This window comes from Catharus ustulatus, chromosome 3 (genome assembly GCF_009819885.2).
Source record: "Catharus ustulatus isolate bCatUst1 chromosome 3, bCatUst1.pri.v2, whole genome shotgun sequence".
NCBI lineage: Eukaryota > Metazoa > Chordata > Aves > Passeriformes > Turdidae > Catharus > Catharus ustulatus.
In genome coordinates this window covers 76,181,773-76,195,332 of record NC_046223.1, presented here as the reverse complement: position 1 = coordinate 76,195,332, position 13,560 = coordinate 76,181,773, and the positions used below count along the sequence as shown (strand labels likewise).

General features: G+C 37.1%; 1 protein-coding gene across 2 annotated transcripts in view; it reads right to left on the bottom strand.

The window, feature by feature from the left end:
• Positions 1 to 417: 417 nt before the first annotated feature.
• Positions 418 to 13,560, bottom strand: part of SIM1 (SIM bHLH transcription factor 1) — a 52,689-nt gene continuing 39,546 nt past the window's right edge. For both annotated transcript variants that reach the window (XM_033056436.1, XM_033056437.1), the window contains exons 11-12: positions 9,614 to 10,019; positions 418 to 6,946 (exon numbers count right to left, since the gene is read on the bottom strand). In XM_033056436.1, the coding sequence (XP_032912327.1) occupies positions 6,216 to 6,946; positions 9,614 to 10,019 (1,137 nt within the window). In that variant the 3' untranslated portion in view covers positions 418 to 6,215. The remainder of the gene's footprint in view (positions 6,947 to 9,613; positions 10,020 to 13,560) is intronic.

Genomic DNA, 13,560 nt, shown 5'->3' with positions numbered 1-13,560 from the left:
GTCAGCAAGCTGATTTAGCTGAGGCACAGGGGCAGTAGATGGCGTCAAGAAACAAGGCAGATGATTCACAACATAGATAATTAATTTGTTTCTTAAAGAATAGTATTTGGGCTGATTGAGGCATCTTGAATGAGGTAGCAGTGTCTTATCAGTGTCTCCTCATAGTTTGATAAATTCCATTCAAGATTCAGGGAGTATTTAGGATTCACAGGAACCAAAATAAATTATTTTACTCTGTCCTCTCCCAATGCTAAGAAATACTATCATTAATTAAAATAGATTCCTGAAAATGTATAGTATATAGGACAATCCTTAGTTTAAAAATCCAGAAAAACAGACAAAATTTGCATATTGGTAGCTATATTTTAAACAAACAAAAAAATCTTCACATAATAAATACATCTTATGCACATTAACTTCAAATTTACTTCAGAAAGCTATTTACAATATAAATAATTATAAATGGGAACACTTTGCAAGATATTGTTAACATAACTAAATTATATTTTCTACATTACATTCCAAAGGAAAACTACAGATGTTATGCTACAATGTCACTAGACCCTTTACATTGCAAAGCATGGTATTTGAAACACTGGCAATTTCTGTCTTTTTGTCCATAAATGTAACCATTGGCTTAAAGCAAACATGAAATTCTTCATCATGTCTCAAGTGCTTTCTTTTTGTTAGATTAGTATATTTTATGAATTGAAATATTTACCTTGGGAAAAAGTTGCAGTGCCCTAAATGTACTTTTTCTATATAGACTTTATTTCCTCAGAATGTAAAGGTGCCAACATTTTGTATTGTGCGGAAAAGATTGTTTCTTGCACTTTGAAACTTCCCACTGTATCAGTAGCTGAAAAGGAAAATAATAAATGCAGTCCAAATTGCAATAAATAAAAATGTTTTAAATGGCATTTGGAATCCTAGAACAATAGGAAAAGTTGAGAAATTTGTGTGAGAGGGGAATTAAATAGAGAATGCAACTAGACAAAAAGTTTTTTTTCATCCTGTATTTGATCCTTCCTTTCAAATACAGCTTCATAGATGGAGTAATAAATTAACTCTTTTCAAAAAGGGATATATTCCTAACAACTTAGAGCAAGATTTATCTACAGAACTCTTGTACACATAAGCTAAATGCCGCAGCAATGTTTAACCTCACAGCATTTTTTTCAATTAATAAATGCCCTAAGGAAATGTGAAATGGAATCACACTAGTGTTCTCACTGTTCTGAACAGAAAAGTATTTCATTTTTCTGGTCTTCAAAATAACAGATAAATCCTCAGCTATACATCTAGAAGACTTTCAAAACACCAAACTGAAGGGAAATCTGAGGGAGTTTGATTTGCTTTCTTTTGTTGTTGTTTTTGAGGTTGGTTTGGGGTTTTCTGGGCTGGGTTTTTTTTGCTTCTCAGTGCACACAGCTGAAATATTTGACCATCAATACTAACTGCAAATAAAATAGTTTCTCCTCCACACTGTAGAGCTATCTGGAGTTAAGCCAGTATACTTACAGGAAAGCATGTTCATCCACCATTGTTCCTAACAACAAAGCCTCTATTGCCTTTAGGCTCTTATGTACTTTAAGTAAACTTTGCTACTCAAGGAAAGAGCAGGGTCTGAATCCATTTGCTGCGAGACATTAACTATAGCCATCTAAAAATAGACATAGTTAGTTCTAATCCTTGAACTGTGTGCTAAAATCCCCATTACATACAGGTTTGTATGCAGAAAGTCTGAAACCAACGCGTATGCCACAGCTTTGTTCCTTGACTGAAAGGTTATCTGACCTTTGGAACAGCCAGGCTGATTTTCTGGGGTGGCTGTGCCTTTTCCAGAAATACTATGAGACCTTTTATTTTTTTCCAACTCACTCAGCATGCTCACATAAATGAACATATGGTGGTTAACATGCTTAGGGACATTAATGAATAAATGCTGCATGTGTAGAGACAAAAATGAGATTCAGATAGCAGTGATTAAAAGAGTTTAAAAGAGCAGAATTTCACTATGTAACCCACAGCAGTATTGCAGACAGATCAACAAAAGCCATTTTTAAAGCTTAAGAAATATTTTTGGGGCTCTTCAGCTGGGAGAGATGCATTCATTTTTTTCAGAACATAAATAACCTCTTTTATAGAAACACAGCTATTAAAGCTTTTATCTTCCATATTTCCATACTCACATATTGAGATTTAAGGAAAAAGAATTACAAAACAACCCTCAAACTTGTTATCAGAAGTCAGCTTTCCTTCCCTCGCACATGTTAAGTAGTACCTTACTCCACAAATATTCCCATTTGAATAAATGGGACAAATTGCTGAGTAAGGGTCTCCTTTTAATTTAAGAATTGCTTTGCAAATTTGTCCAAAATCACAAACTCTATGCCCATGGGGTGTGATTTTATATAAAGACTAGTGGGCTTTTTATTTATTTAAACAAAAGAGATGTACTAAGATTGTAATGCACAAAAACCATAATGCACCATCCACTGACATCAAAAAGAAATTATTTGAAAGAGTTGTGGTCACTCTGTATTTGCAGTAGTTGCAAAATATTAATTTCTTGTTAATAGCAAACCAGTACTGTGTTAGAGAAATGATGCAATACAGAAATTTATATTGTTTCTGTTCCAAAACACAACATACATGCCTTATTTAAAATTATAACCTTTAGCTAATGTGTTACATTTGAAACTTATTTGGGTCAAATGCCTTGCATTTTTTTCAATTTTGCAAGACATTTCGTCCCATCTGATTTGGAAAAGGGAGAAACATTAAAAAAATTATATCCTTGAAGGATACTAAAAGAAAATTTGAATTACATAAATATGTAATGAAAAAAATAAGCTTTATACCATATTGAAAAGCACATGTAATATGAGCTGCAGTGATATTATATGCTATAATTAAGATTGCAGACTTGCTTTCATGTAGCATGTAGCATGCAGAGTCTATGTTTGCAAAACTCAATCCTTTCTGTCAATTAAGAAGAAATTCCTGTCTAAAGAGGCAGGATAGCAAACGAACTGACAAAAGACATCAGTCTCCAGCATACTGTATTGAAGTGCTAAGGAGTGCCAGTTGCAATCCCATGAGGAGAGAGAGCATCAGCCTTCGCTTGCAGCACAATGTGGCTACACGTAGACGCATCTCTACTGATTTATTCCATTCATTGAAGTGCATTTTTTTGCATTTGTAGTGGACTAGAACTATTGAAAATAGGATAAATAACTACAGTTTTGGGATCACTGTCAATGAGAATGGGAGACTTTTATTGCATAGCACACTGGCTTTTTTTCCTAGGTGAAGCCAAGCAGCATCTCATGCTGTGCCCATTGGTCTTATAAGTCTTCTGTTTTTCAAAGGTGCCTGTCAGAATGCAAATCAGTTGCCAAGTGTGGTTTGCTGACTACTTGTGGCCATTAGACCACAGCCAGGGAACTGCAGCTGGTCTGCAGAACTCTGCTGCCTTCTAACTAAAAGCTTAATAGCAAGAGTGCTTCGTGATCCCAAGAAACTTGAGTGTTGAGAAAACCCCCTTCATTCAAACAGTTTAGGAGACTGTTTTGTATTACAAAATAATATTGACACTTAGGTGTGGTTTATATGTACTTGTAGGGATAGTATGATACCATGCACCTCTATTCTAATTCGCTTTGCGAACTGTATTTTAATACTGTAAAATGAGACTCCAAGTACAAGTTTATTCATATTATTAATAGGAACAACTGAAATAAATATGTATCCAGAACTAAGTTTATCAAAAATACTTTCTTATTCCTATGCTTTAGGAATATATACAATTTTTGGGCTGAAAGAAGTCCATATTGGTCCATTTCTTCCTCTGAGCTAACAGTTGCCAATGTTTTTCTTCCCCTCAATTATTTGCCTTGTTTTTATCTTAAAACAAACAAACAAACAAAAAATCTCTGTCTGCTTTTCTTTATGACCTTCATTATCCTTTTGGCAATGAGTCAAATAAAATTCTTGCCAAATCATTTTGTTCTCATTTTGCCTTGGCTATCATTCAATGCCCTGTCTCTCATTTCTGCCACTAGTTCAAATAGTTTCAAACCGTTATTTATCTCTCCTCTGTGCAGAGTTTGGAGCACATCAGTGACATTACCCCTTACTCTTTTCCCTTACAAAGATGACAGACCCAGTTTATTTAAAGCTTTTATTAGATCTTTCAGTCTCTTTATCTTTTGCTGAGCTCTGCTCCACCTTTTCTGTTATGAGGTTGAGATAATAAAGACCAGACTGTGTTGTTCTCCCTTGTGTTCAATGTGCATTTCACCAGGAGCGATCACACTGCAGTCAACAAAGGTTGCTTATGGAGTAAGGTACTACTCAATTCAAGATTCACAATCTGCTTTGGAGTGATTAGGACTATACACAATATTCCAGGTTCAGAGGGGTAATTTCCTCTGCTTTCAAGTACATCTCTACTTACGTGGTTTATAATGTCATTATTTAGCTTTTGCTTCTGGTTAGTTTTATTTGGAAACAGTATTTTTAACCCACCCATAGCATGCTGGTTTATATTTAGTCCCATTGATGACTCAGTCCCATATGTTGAGCTTCTGAATGTTACAAATTAAGCTAGTCTTAGAGCTAATCTCATTTTAGTAACCACCTCAGGTCCCCTTTACTCCACATTGGCATAAGAGGGAGCAGGTGGTCCCTCCTGTTGCAGTGCACTTTGGGACCATATGAATGCCATACAAAAAAAGGACAGGTCTAGCAATGGTGACTACAAATGCCCTATTTTACATTTTTAGCATATGTTTGCATTTATTCTTTTCCAGTCAATCAGTCTCTTTCCTCACGAGGTTATTACAATTTTTAAAAAAGTTCCTCTGTCTCTTTTGATGTCTTGTATAACTCTAGGACATGCCCTGATAATACCAGCATTCTTAATACAATTTTATTCCTTGGAACACTAATTTCCCACTACTTTTTGATGTACATATGGCTGATTTTGATACCCACAGTATTTTCTGACATTCACTCATTAAATTATCTGCTGCAATCAAGAAGATAATTCATATTTCTTTATCAAGGTCATGCCTATTACTTCACTGTGTTTCAGACAGAGTAGTTATGATACTCTATACTCTCCTAATTTACTCCAAAACTTTATCAGAAATTAGTCAAAATGCCAAACAGTTTTTACCTATTCTTGACTCATGTATTTTTATGTTTATGCAACTGCATTTGTATCTTACAGCAATATTTCTATGATTCTAATGAGTTCCTTCTGTTTTTTAAATTATTTCTTAATTATTCAGCCACTTTTCCTTATTTTATAATTATTACTGAATGGCATACATAGCTACAGGGTTAACTGTTTATCTCGGACCACTCCTAATTCCAATCTATTCTCCCCACTTCTCCAGGCAATTTTCATCGATTTCACTCCACTACCCACCATGGGCAACCTTTCAAAAACATGACAACCATCTCCCTTCTCTACAGCTAGTCAAGCAAGGCCTTTGTGTTTCTCAAAACTACAGTGAGAAAGCCCCTCTCTTTTTAATACAGTAGAAGTAAATATTTGACCATACTAATCATAAGGACTCTTTTCAAATCAAGCATATGCAAATAGCTATGTTTGTGAGTACACAAGGACATAACAATTTGAGAAGTTCTCTCTTCTTTCTCCCTTTTTTGATTTTTTGATTGGTCAGCCATGGATGCTTTGTACCATGCAGCAGCATAACGTGCTTGGTCTTTGGGGAGTGAAAAATCACCAGAAGTACACATTTTGTTGTGTATTCTGAAGGAGTACATCCCAATTTCCTGTGTAAAAAGAATGCATAGCAGTTCTGTTGCCTGGTACCTATGCAGTTCAGAAGATCTGCCCTTGGCAGTGTTTCCAAACAATACCTCTTACACAGTGTGAATAAACTGCTCTGTTAGCCTGCCACAAGCACTCCCTGCCTGGACCTCTTCCATCCTTCTCAGCATGCATGGCACCAGCTTTGAGTTTAGCTCCATTTACTCTAACCCTGCATGCCAGTGCATTTTTTTTTAAAAGTAATGTGTTTTAACTAACTTATTCCCCCAAACCTTAGGTTCTTCTTTCTAGTGCACTGTGGTATGGGAAATGCTGGTAAGGACAAGGGCATGAAAACATAGAATATCTTCCAATTAGATCTCAAAGGTTATTTTTGAAAGCACAAAAGTTTTTAGAAAAAAAAGTGTCAGCTTCCATTGGTTATTATAACAGATGTTCCCTTGTGTCCTTGTGCTGGATCTTGCTGCATCCTTAAGTGAGAAGTCACATCAAAGTGTGATCCATTACAGCCTAGTGAATAGTTTCTAATCGTTTCAGTGTCATATAGATGCTCCAGGGCATATCCAGTTAGTGTGTAAGCATGCTTATCAAAGTACTGCCTGTGGGAGCTGTAATAATTTGGAGAGGCTGCTGGGTGATCTCCTTGGGTTTGGTGAGGGGACATGTCTGAATGCAGGTAGTCTTTAGCAAGTACCAAGTTAGATTTTGATATTCGATCAGAACTGGGGCTACTTATCCTAGACAGTGTTGTGGGGCTGTTGTCATAGTCATTTTCGTGTGGGCTCATAATCTTTCCATCTCGCTGCTGGATGTGTTCACAAGGAGGAGTGTTGGCAACTGTTGGGACGCGGCAGACGTCCGCTGCCAGCTGCTGCTGGGGGTAGTTGGCAAAACAGATAGCGTGTTTCTTCCCTGTGCCATTAATGGAGACCAGCGGGTCAGGAGTGGTTTTCCGCAGCTGTAGCCTGTTCTCTTCTTCTTTAATCATTTGCTGGGTGGCTCTTATTAGAGTTTCAATTTTGCTGGGCTCATGCGGACTGTTCTGATACTGCTCAGTACGGTATCGGTCGCCTGACTCGCTGGCAGAGCCAGGATCAGGTGAGCTAACAACACTGTCCTCATCCCAGTGTCCTCTTCCTAGGAAAGAGAGAAAGGAGAAAAGTACTGAGGTTTAAGGAGGCAAGTGATCTTGAAGAACATGTAATCTGAACCTTATTTCACACACAGAAAATCAAGTCAGAGGTGCGTCGTAAGAGTCATTGAAAAAAGACCCCTTGCTTTTTGATGACAAACTCTAGTTTCCAGTGTCTCCACTTGAAACAAGCAACACAGATAAAATACACAGAGATCTAAGCACCTCAGTACAGGTATCTGGTGCTACCTGATACACTCTTGGGTAGCCAAGCACTTGCATAAGCCCAGCAGGTATGACACCACCTCTGAAGCAACTTTGTCTTTCAGAGCAGCTAGAGGCCAGGCAGGGTATGTCCTAGAGCATGTCAAAGTGCCCTCAATGCCAGTGTTCAGGCCCCTGGTCCCTTACTGCCTCTTTGTATCAACAAAGTCTGAGTGAATTTGGGCCACAGTAAAAACCAAAATCTCAGGGAATTACAAATGTACAACATTCCAGCCTTTCCAAGAGAAAGTTATTGAGAAATAGCTTGTGGTTATGTTCTTTATGCAGGTTACACAACAATAAATAACCACAAGTAATAAAGGAACTCTTCTTCAAAAGATCCAGAACCCATAGCTGTTAGACAGGGACACTGTAAAAATGTGATGTCATATTCTCATGCATAAATATTTGCTTTTGAAATGGGAAAATATTATGACATTCTTACCTCTCTTTAAAAAATAAGGCCCATATATATATATCAGACAAAGTGTTCAGCTTGCAAGTAGCTGAAAGGACAGAATCATGCCTCAGTCCTCACCAGGGAGAAAATGAGTGTCCCCAAAACCTCAACATTATGATAAAGGGCTTGATTTTCTGGATACACTCCTGCAGGAGGGCATGCGTGGGACTTGCACGTGTTACTTATCAATGCTTCTGCCTTGGCACACACAAAGACCTCTTTGCAGATGAAGCACATTGGATTGGCTGACAGTACTCCTCAAAGCAAACCCATTTTCAGACTAGCACATGAAGTTACACCTGTTCTGTGTTGGGTCAGGGCATACAGATCTGTTTGGGTTGCAGACCAATGCCACTGCATTGCAGAGTTCACTAGAAAAATCAGTGATGGGTTTTTTCAATAAAAATATCCTGCCACTACAAGGGAAGTACTGCAACGTATCATGGTCATGAATTTATCCTTCACATCCTCTTAAGAGCTAGACCCAAAATGCCAGGGCTACTCAGGTTTCTCCCCCAAATCTACACACAAACTGAAGACTTACTGAAAAACATAACACTTGATATTAAAACAAACAAACAAACAAAACAAAACAAAGCTGCAGCACCTGAAATTACAGCAAAGTCAAACAACAAACTAAAATCAAATTATATTATCCATTCGTGTTAATTATTCTTGATAGAGGTATGGAATTAATACCTAATGCTTTTCCATTTTTACCTTGGTATGATATTTCATGCTCAGCAAGAATTATCATGCATACAATTTTCCATCAAGTTATACTTTGCTAGATTCTCTTTTTTTGAGAAGAAAAAGTTAGAAAAACACAAATAAGACAAAAGTACAGAACAGACACAATGAAGGACTCTCCACAGGAAAAATGGAGAGCAGTCTTCATCAGCAAAATTTTCTACTCCTTTCCTTTTTTTTCCTCTGATTGTATTTCCTAGAAGTTGCTATTTAATAATTTTTTTCTAATGTCAACATAATTTTCCTCAGATTGGGGCAAATCAGAGCAGGTTTTTTTGTTTACAAAGCCTTGTTCTGCAGATAAATGGTATAGTACTAATGTAATCTGCTTTTATGAGTTCTTTGGAGGCAAAACTTGTTTTGATAGACTATTTTGTAGGAAAAACTTTTTTTTTTATGTTGCATCCATCCTTAAAACCTTGAATTCTGACTTTAGAGCCAGTTACTATCTTCCAAGACTCAGTCTATAATTTTAAAACCCAGGGCCTCTGGACTTTTCCTAACCCAGTATCAGGTTTTCCCGGTGGTTTTTCATTAGCTGCAACCTCTGAAAAAATTATAATATACTGAGTTTGCAACCAGTCAAAAACAGAATGAAATTTCAGGCTTAGTGCTGAAAGGATGGAGAGATTAAAATTGACTAAAAATTATAGCTGAGGATAAATGTCTGAAACCAAAAACAACTGTTAATGTCAATAGCTTACTTGAAATACACATCAAATCATACAGAATCTAGTCATAACTAGTAGGAAAAAAGTCACTTGGAGAACAATTTCTCCAAGAGCTTTCAAAATTTTTTTAATATCTAGCTTGGATTTAGCTCTATTTTTTTGCTAAATATGTTCCATCTGAAGTGTCTTGATCCTAAGTCAAATAAAAACTGCTTTTCTATCAAGTGGATTGTTTTGTTTATATCTTTAAGATCATGCTTAAAATCTCCCCAGTCACATGTTTCCACCTTGATTTCACAGATTGATGAAAATACAGCAAAATTATATTTTACTTGATATAAGCCAGACTATAAAACTCGACTTGAATTTTAAGTATTCCTCATCTCCACAGATGTGATCTCTGGGACAAGAACATACATCAAAAACATCTCATTTTCCATCTTTCACATAAACAGCTGTATGTTTCTGTATATCATGCTGCTTTAGCTGAGACGGTGCTGCTTCTGCAAATCCTTGTTATGTCTTACCATGAATCCTGTGCACTGACGTTATGTGGGGCATACTGTTCTCATACGCTTCTCTGCTCTCAGGGGATGACTTAGTCAGAGGCAATGCTGAGCGAGAACCCCACCAGCTCTCCCTTCCCGGCTGCGGCGTGCCAAGGAAATAGCGGCCAGCTTCGCATCTGCCTCCTTCACAGGCCTGAGTGTGGAAATGCCTGTCATCAGCCAGCCTGGAGTGGTCGAGTGCAAAACCGTAGCAGAGCGCGCTGCGGTCTGAGTACTGTCTGTAGGCACAGGAGACATCGTGATGCTGGGAGCTCGGTCTGTCTGCAGGCTCCAGGAGCTGGGGAGAAGCTGTGTCTGTCAGTGGGCTCCCACCCCACTGGCTCTCGTGGTCAGACTCGGATCTCTCCGTGTGAAATCCAGAATACTGCAAAACAGGAGAAGCAGCATGGAAATTACCACACCTGGGTGAAATCTGCAAGTAACTGCACTGGGAAGGCAGAGAGTGCATGTGATAGCGGGTTTTTTGTGAGCGTGCCCACATGTCTGCACCTTCTGATTGGGCTCCTGGTCCTTTCCTGTACAACACTCTGTAATGAACTCACAGATGACAGAACAGACCTCATGAAAATCTAAAACATCCCATGTCACCCCTTAACAGCCATCTCCTTTATGATGTGTAATATTAGCCTCAGCAACATCAGTGTTGCAAATCAATATATTTTTAGAACGTCCAGGTTTTTCTTGTTGCTTTGAAAGCTGTGCTTATGCTCAGCCAAAGTGCTCCAATGCACTTCAGCAAAACACTTCCAAAAGGGACTGAAATAACACTGCTTCTGGAGCATTCTCACATGTCAAATTGAAACTGAATGTATTTGAAGGTTCTTTTCTAAGGGTTCACTCTCTTTTCCTCATATTTTGTTTGTCAACTTTTTTCTTACTTGGAGGTGTATCTTCGAACTTCTTTCCTCTTAATAGTAGGGAAAAGAAAGCTTCTTGTAAATCCTGCACTACCAACAGTTCTGTAAAGTAAAGCTCTACAGTGATGGCAGATAGGCAGGAAGCTAAAAATCCTGGCTCTATTGCAATATGGGAACAAGGAAAAGCCAGAAACTAATTTCCAGTAAAGGTGACTGCTAACCAAAGCAGACAGAGTGAGAATTTTTCACCTTCACTAAAACAGGGCACTCCCAACACAAGAAAACAACCAGTAGGTAGTTGGAGAATTAATCAGGATAAGAACATGAGCATTTGCTTAGATAGAAGTAAGGGTTAAATTAAATGTCACATTTTTCTAGGTATTCATAATGAATGCTTCAAACTTTTAGATACCTTTTGGGAAATGAAAAGAATATTTATTAAACCTCCTAGGATTTAGCTATCTCATTTTTAAATCTTTTTATTTATTGGAACTGCCAAACTTCACGGAACGTTTTTAAATCAATTTCACCCATGATCATGGACTGGGATGAGACCAAAGCTGTACATGCTCACCTCTTCAGCACTGCACACTCATGTCACAAATCAATGTATTACAACATGAAACCTTGGAATTCTCCCATTCCATCACTCACCTTCCATATGCCCACTCTACCTTTTCTTTTAATAGGCCTAACATACGGTTACCTTCCTTTTCATTAGATTAAGTTGCTATGAAACTCCTCATTATCAGCCAGGATCAAGGTTTTATGCACTTACCAATCGAAAGTACTTACCAGATGTTTGACTTAAGAAACTTAAACCATCTGTGCGACATCAGTAGAGTTTTTGGCATTTAATTGGGCATTTCTTCAGTATTCCAGTTTATATTTGTGAATACTGTTTAGGTTGTGAATGTGATAGGTTATTTAAAGGAAAGAAAGAGGGGGTCATGGCTTTGAGGAAGTCAATTATATTTTGTTATTAGTTGTCAGAATACCCATAGGCAACAAGCCTATAGTAGAAATGGAGGAGGTCAGAAAGTTAGTACCATGATACTCATCACAAAGGTTTAGAGATGAAAGGACAAGCATGAATTTTCATGAAGTTTAGATAGTTACAGAGTCACAAAAGGGCTCTTTTAAATGCCAGTAACTCAACATACACTAACTATGAACTTTATTCAGCCACCACAGTGTTATGTGATCAACTGGAGCATCTGTCCCTTGTATTTTCCTTTCAGATATAACATCTACAAACTGCTTAATTACAAAGACACTTTCATAAAGAACAGTTGAACTATTGTAAACTTTTTTACAAAAATGTGTAGGTAATTAAGTTTCCAAACCAAAAAATTAGAAATTATTAACAAGGTTAACAGTTAGTAAATTTTATCTAGAATGAAAAATCAAAAAATAGAAAAATATATTTTAATCTGTTTTTAATTTTACAATTATTTTTAACATTCTTTTTGTATTTTACTTGTATAAACCAGAAATTTTTAATTTAAAAAGTTAAGTAGAAATATTATATACTGCATAAGCTTAAATGCAAATATAGAAAAGTCAAGAGTTCATTTATTTTCTTATTAAAAAAATAACTCCTTTCTTTCATGAAGAGGACAAGGAAAATCAATTTCCAATAATAATATAATGAAATTTCTTTTTTGGACTATTTATTGTGATAATAAATGCCAGAGAATCTTTCAAACTGAAAACTATTAATTTCCTATAGCTCTACTAGATATTCTTCTGTTAGTTCTCTTTTTCTAAGGACACTTGAATGCCCAACATAGTTTCTCTTGAAGGGAATATCTTCATTTACCTGAAAAATTGTGGAATTTCTGCATTTATCTTGAACCCAATCACAAAAGGCCTTTGTGCACTTTTTCCTAAAGAAAGGAAAATTATCTCAAAGCGTTTATGCTTAGTATCTGAGAAATGCACTGTGTGATGGCATATAACCATGTACCAAGACCAACAACACTAGACTTATCTTTTTTGTACTTCATTTAAATGAAGATTATTTGAGGTCTGACCTGTGGCAGCTGCTAGGCCATGGACAGAATTGAATTAACACAGACAGTTGCTTGTAGCCCATATTTTCTGCCAAGGTTTGATATGACTACTTACTCCTAAGGTACAACATAAGCAGACACAGGACAAAAATATGTGTAATTCCCTTTAAAGCCAGCCATATCTCTATTTGGCATCCTCAGGCTGCCTCCACTGCTGCAGTCCAACCACTGCCTCTTCTGGGAATCTGATGTTGACAGGTGGAGACTTCAAATATGGGCATGTGTGACATGTTGATGGGGGAGAAATGAAAGGGTGATCAAAGATATTGCTTTACTGAAACGAGAGTGGAAACACTATCTCTCAAGTCAGAATTAGGCTCCCATATGTCAAGTGATGAAAGACCATAAAAAATTGAATCAGATTTAATGAAAATTATGGCAAATTAAAATCAGTTTTTGGGGTTTTTTTCAATCCCTGCCATGTCTCAGCAGAAACACTTTATTTTCTGCTAATATATGCTCTCTGACTTCTATCACGACTCAGAAGGCAAAACTAATTTATTACTTTTGGGTTTTTGACAAAACTTAATCAGCAGATAGTGATTAAGAACTTCAAACTAGCAACATCTGAAATCCCTTCAGGTGATTTCTGAATTGTCTTCTGGCATAAAAAACAACAAAACATAAATTAAATTGTCTGCCAGCTTGTCCCTGGAAACGGAATTGTCACCTCTGAAAATCAGAAATGTTTTCCAGAGTGGTAATCCGGTGTACAATCACAGGGAGAGCACACCAGCAGGATTAGCACTGACAAAGAAAGGGTCTGTGGGCCATCACTGATGCATTTTATTTTGAACAAAAACTTCGGGAGGGCTAAAGAGACAAGGAAGATATAAATTCCATGTTTAAGGAAGCTTACTTTGTGAGAGTCCATGGAAGTGTATTAGGTCAGTAGACAATGTAATATTTCTTGTGTGATTTTCTTTTGCTTGACCTTCCATTCCTGTGTCTCACTGGCCTGAGAACTTGTACA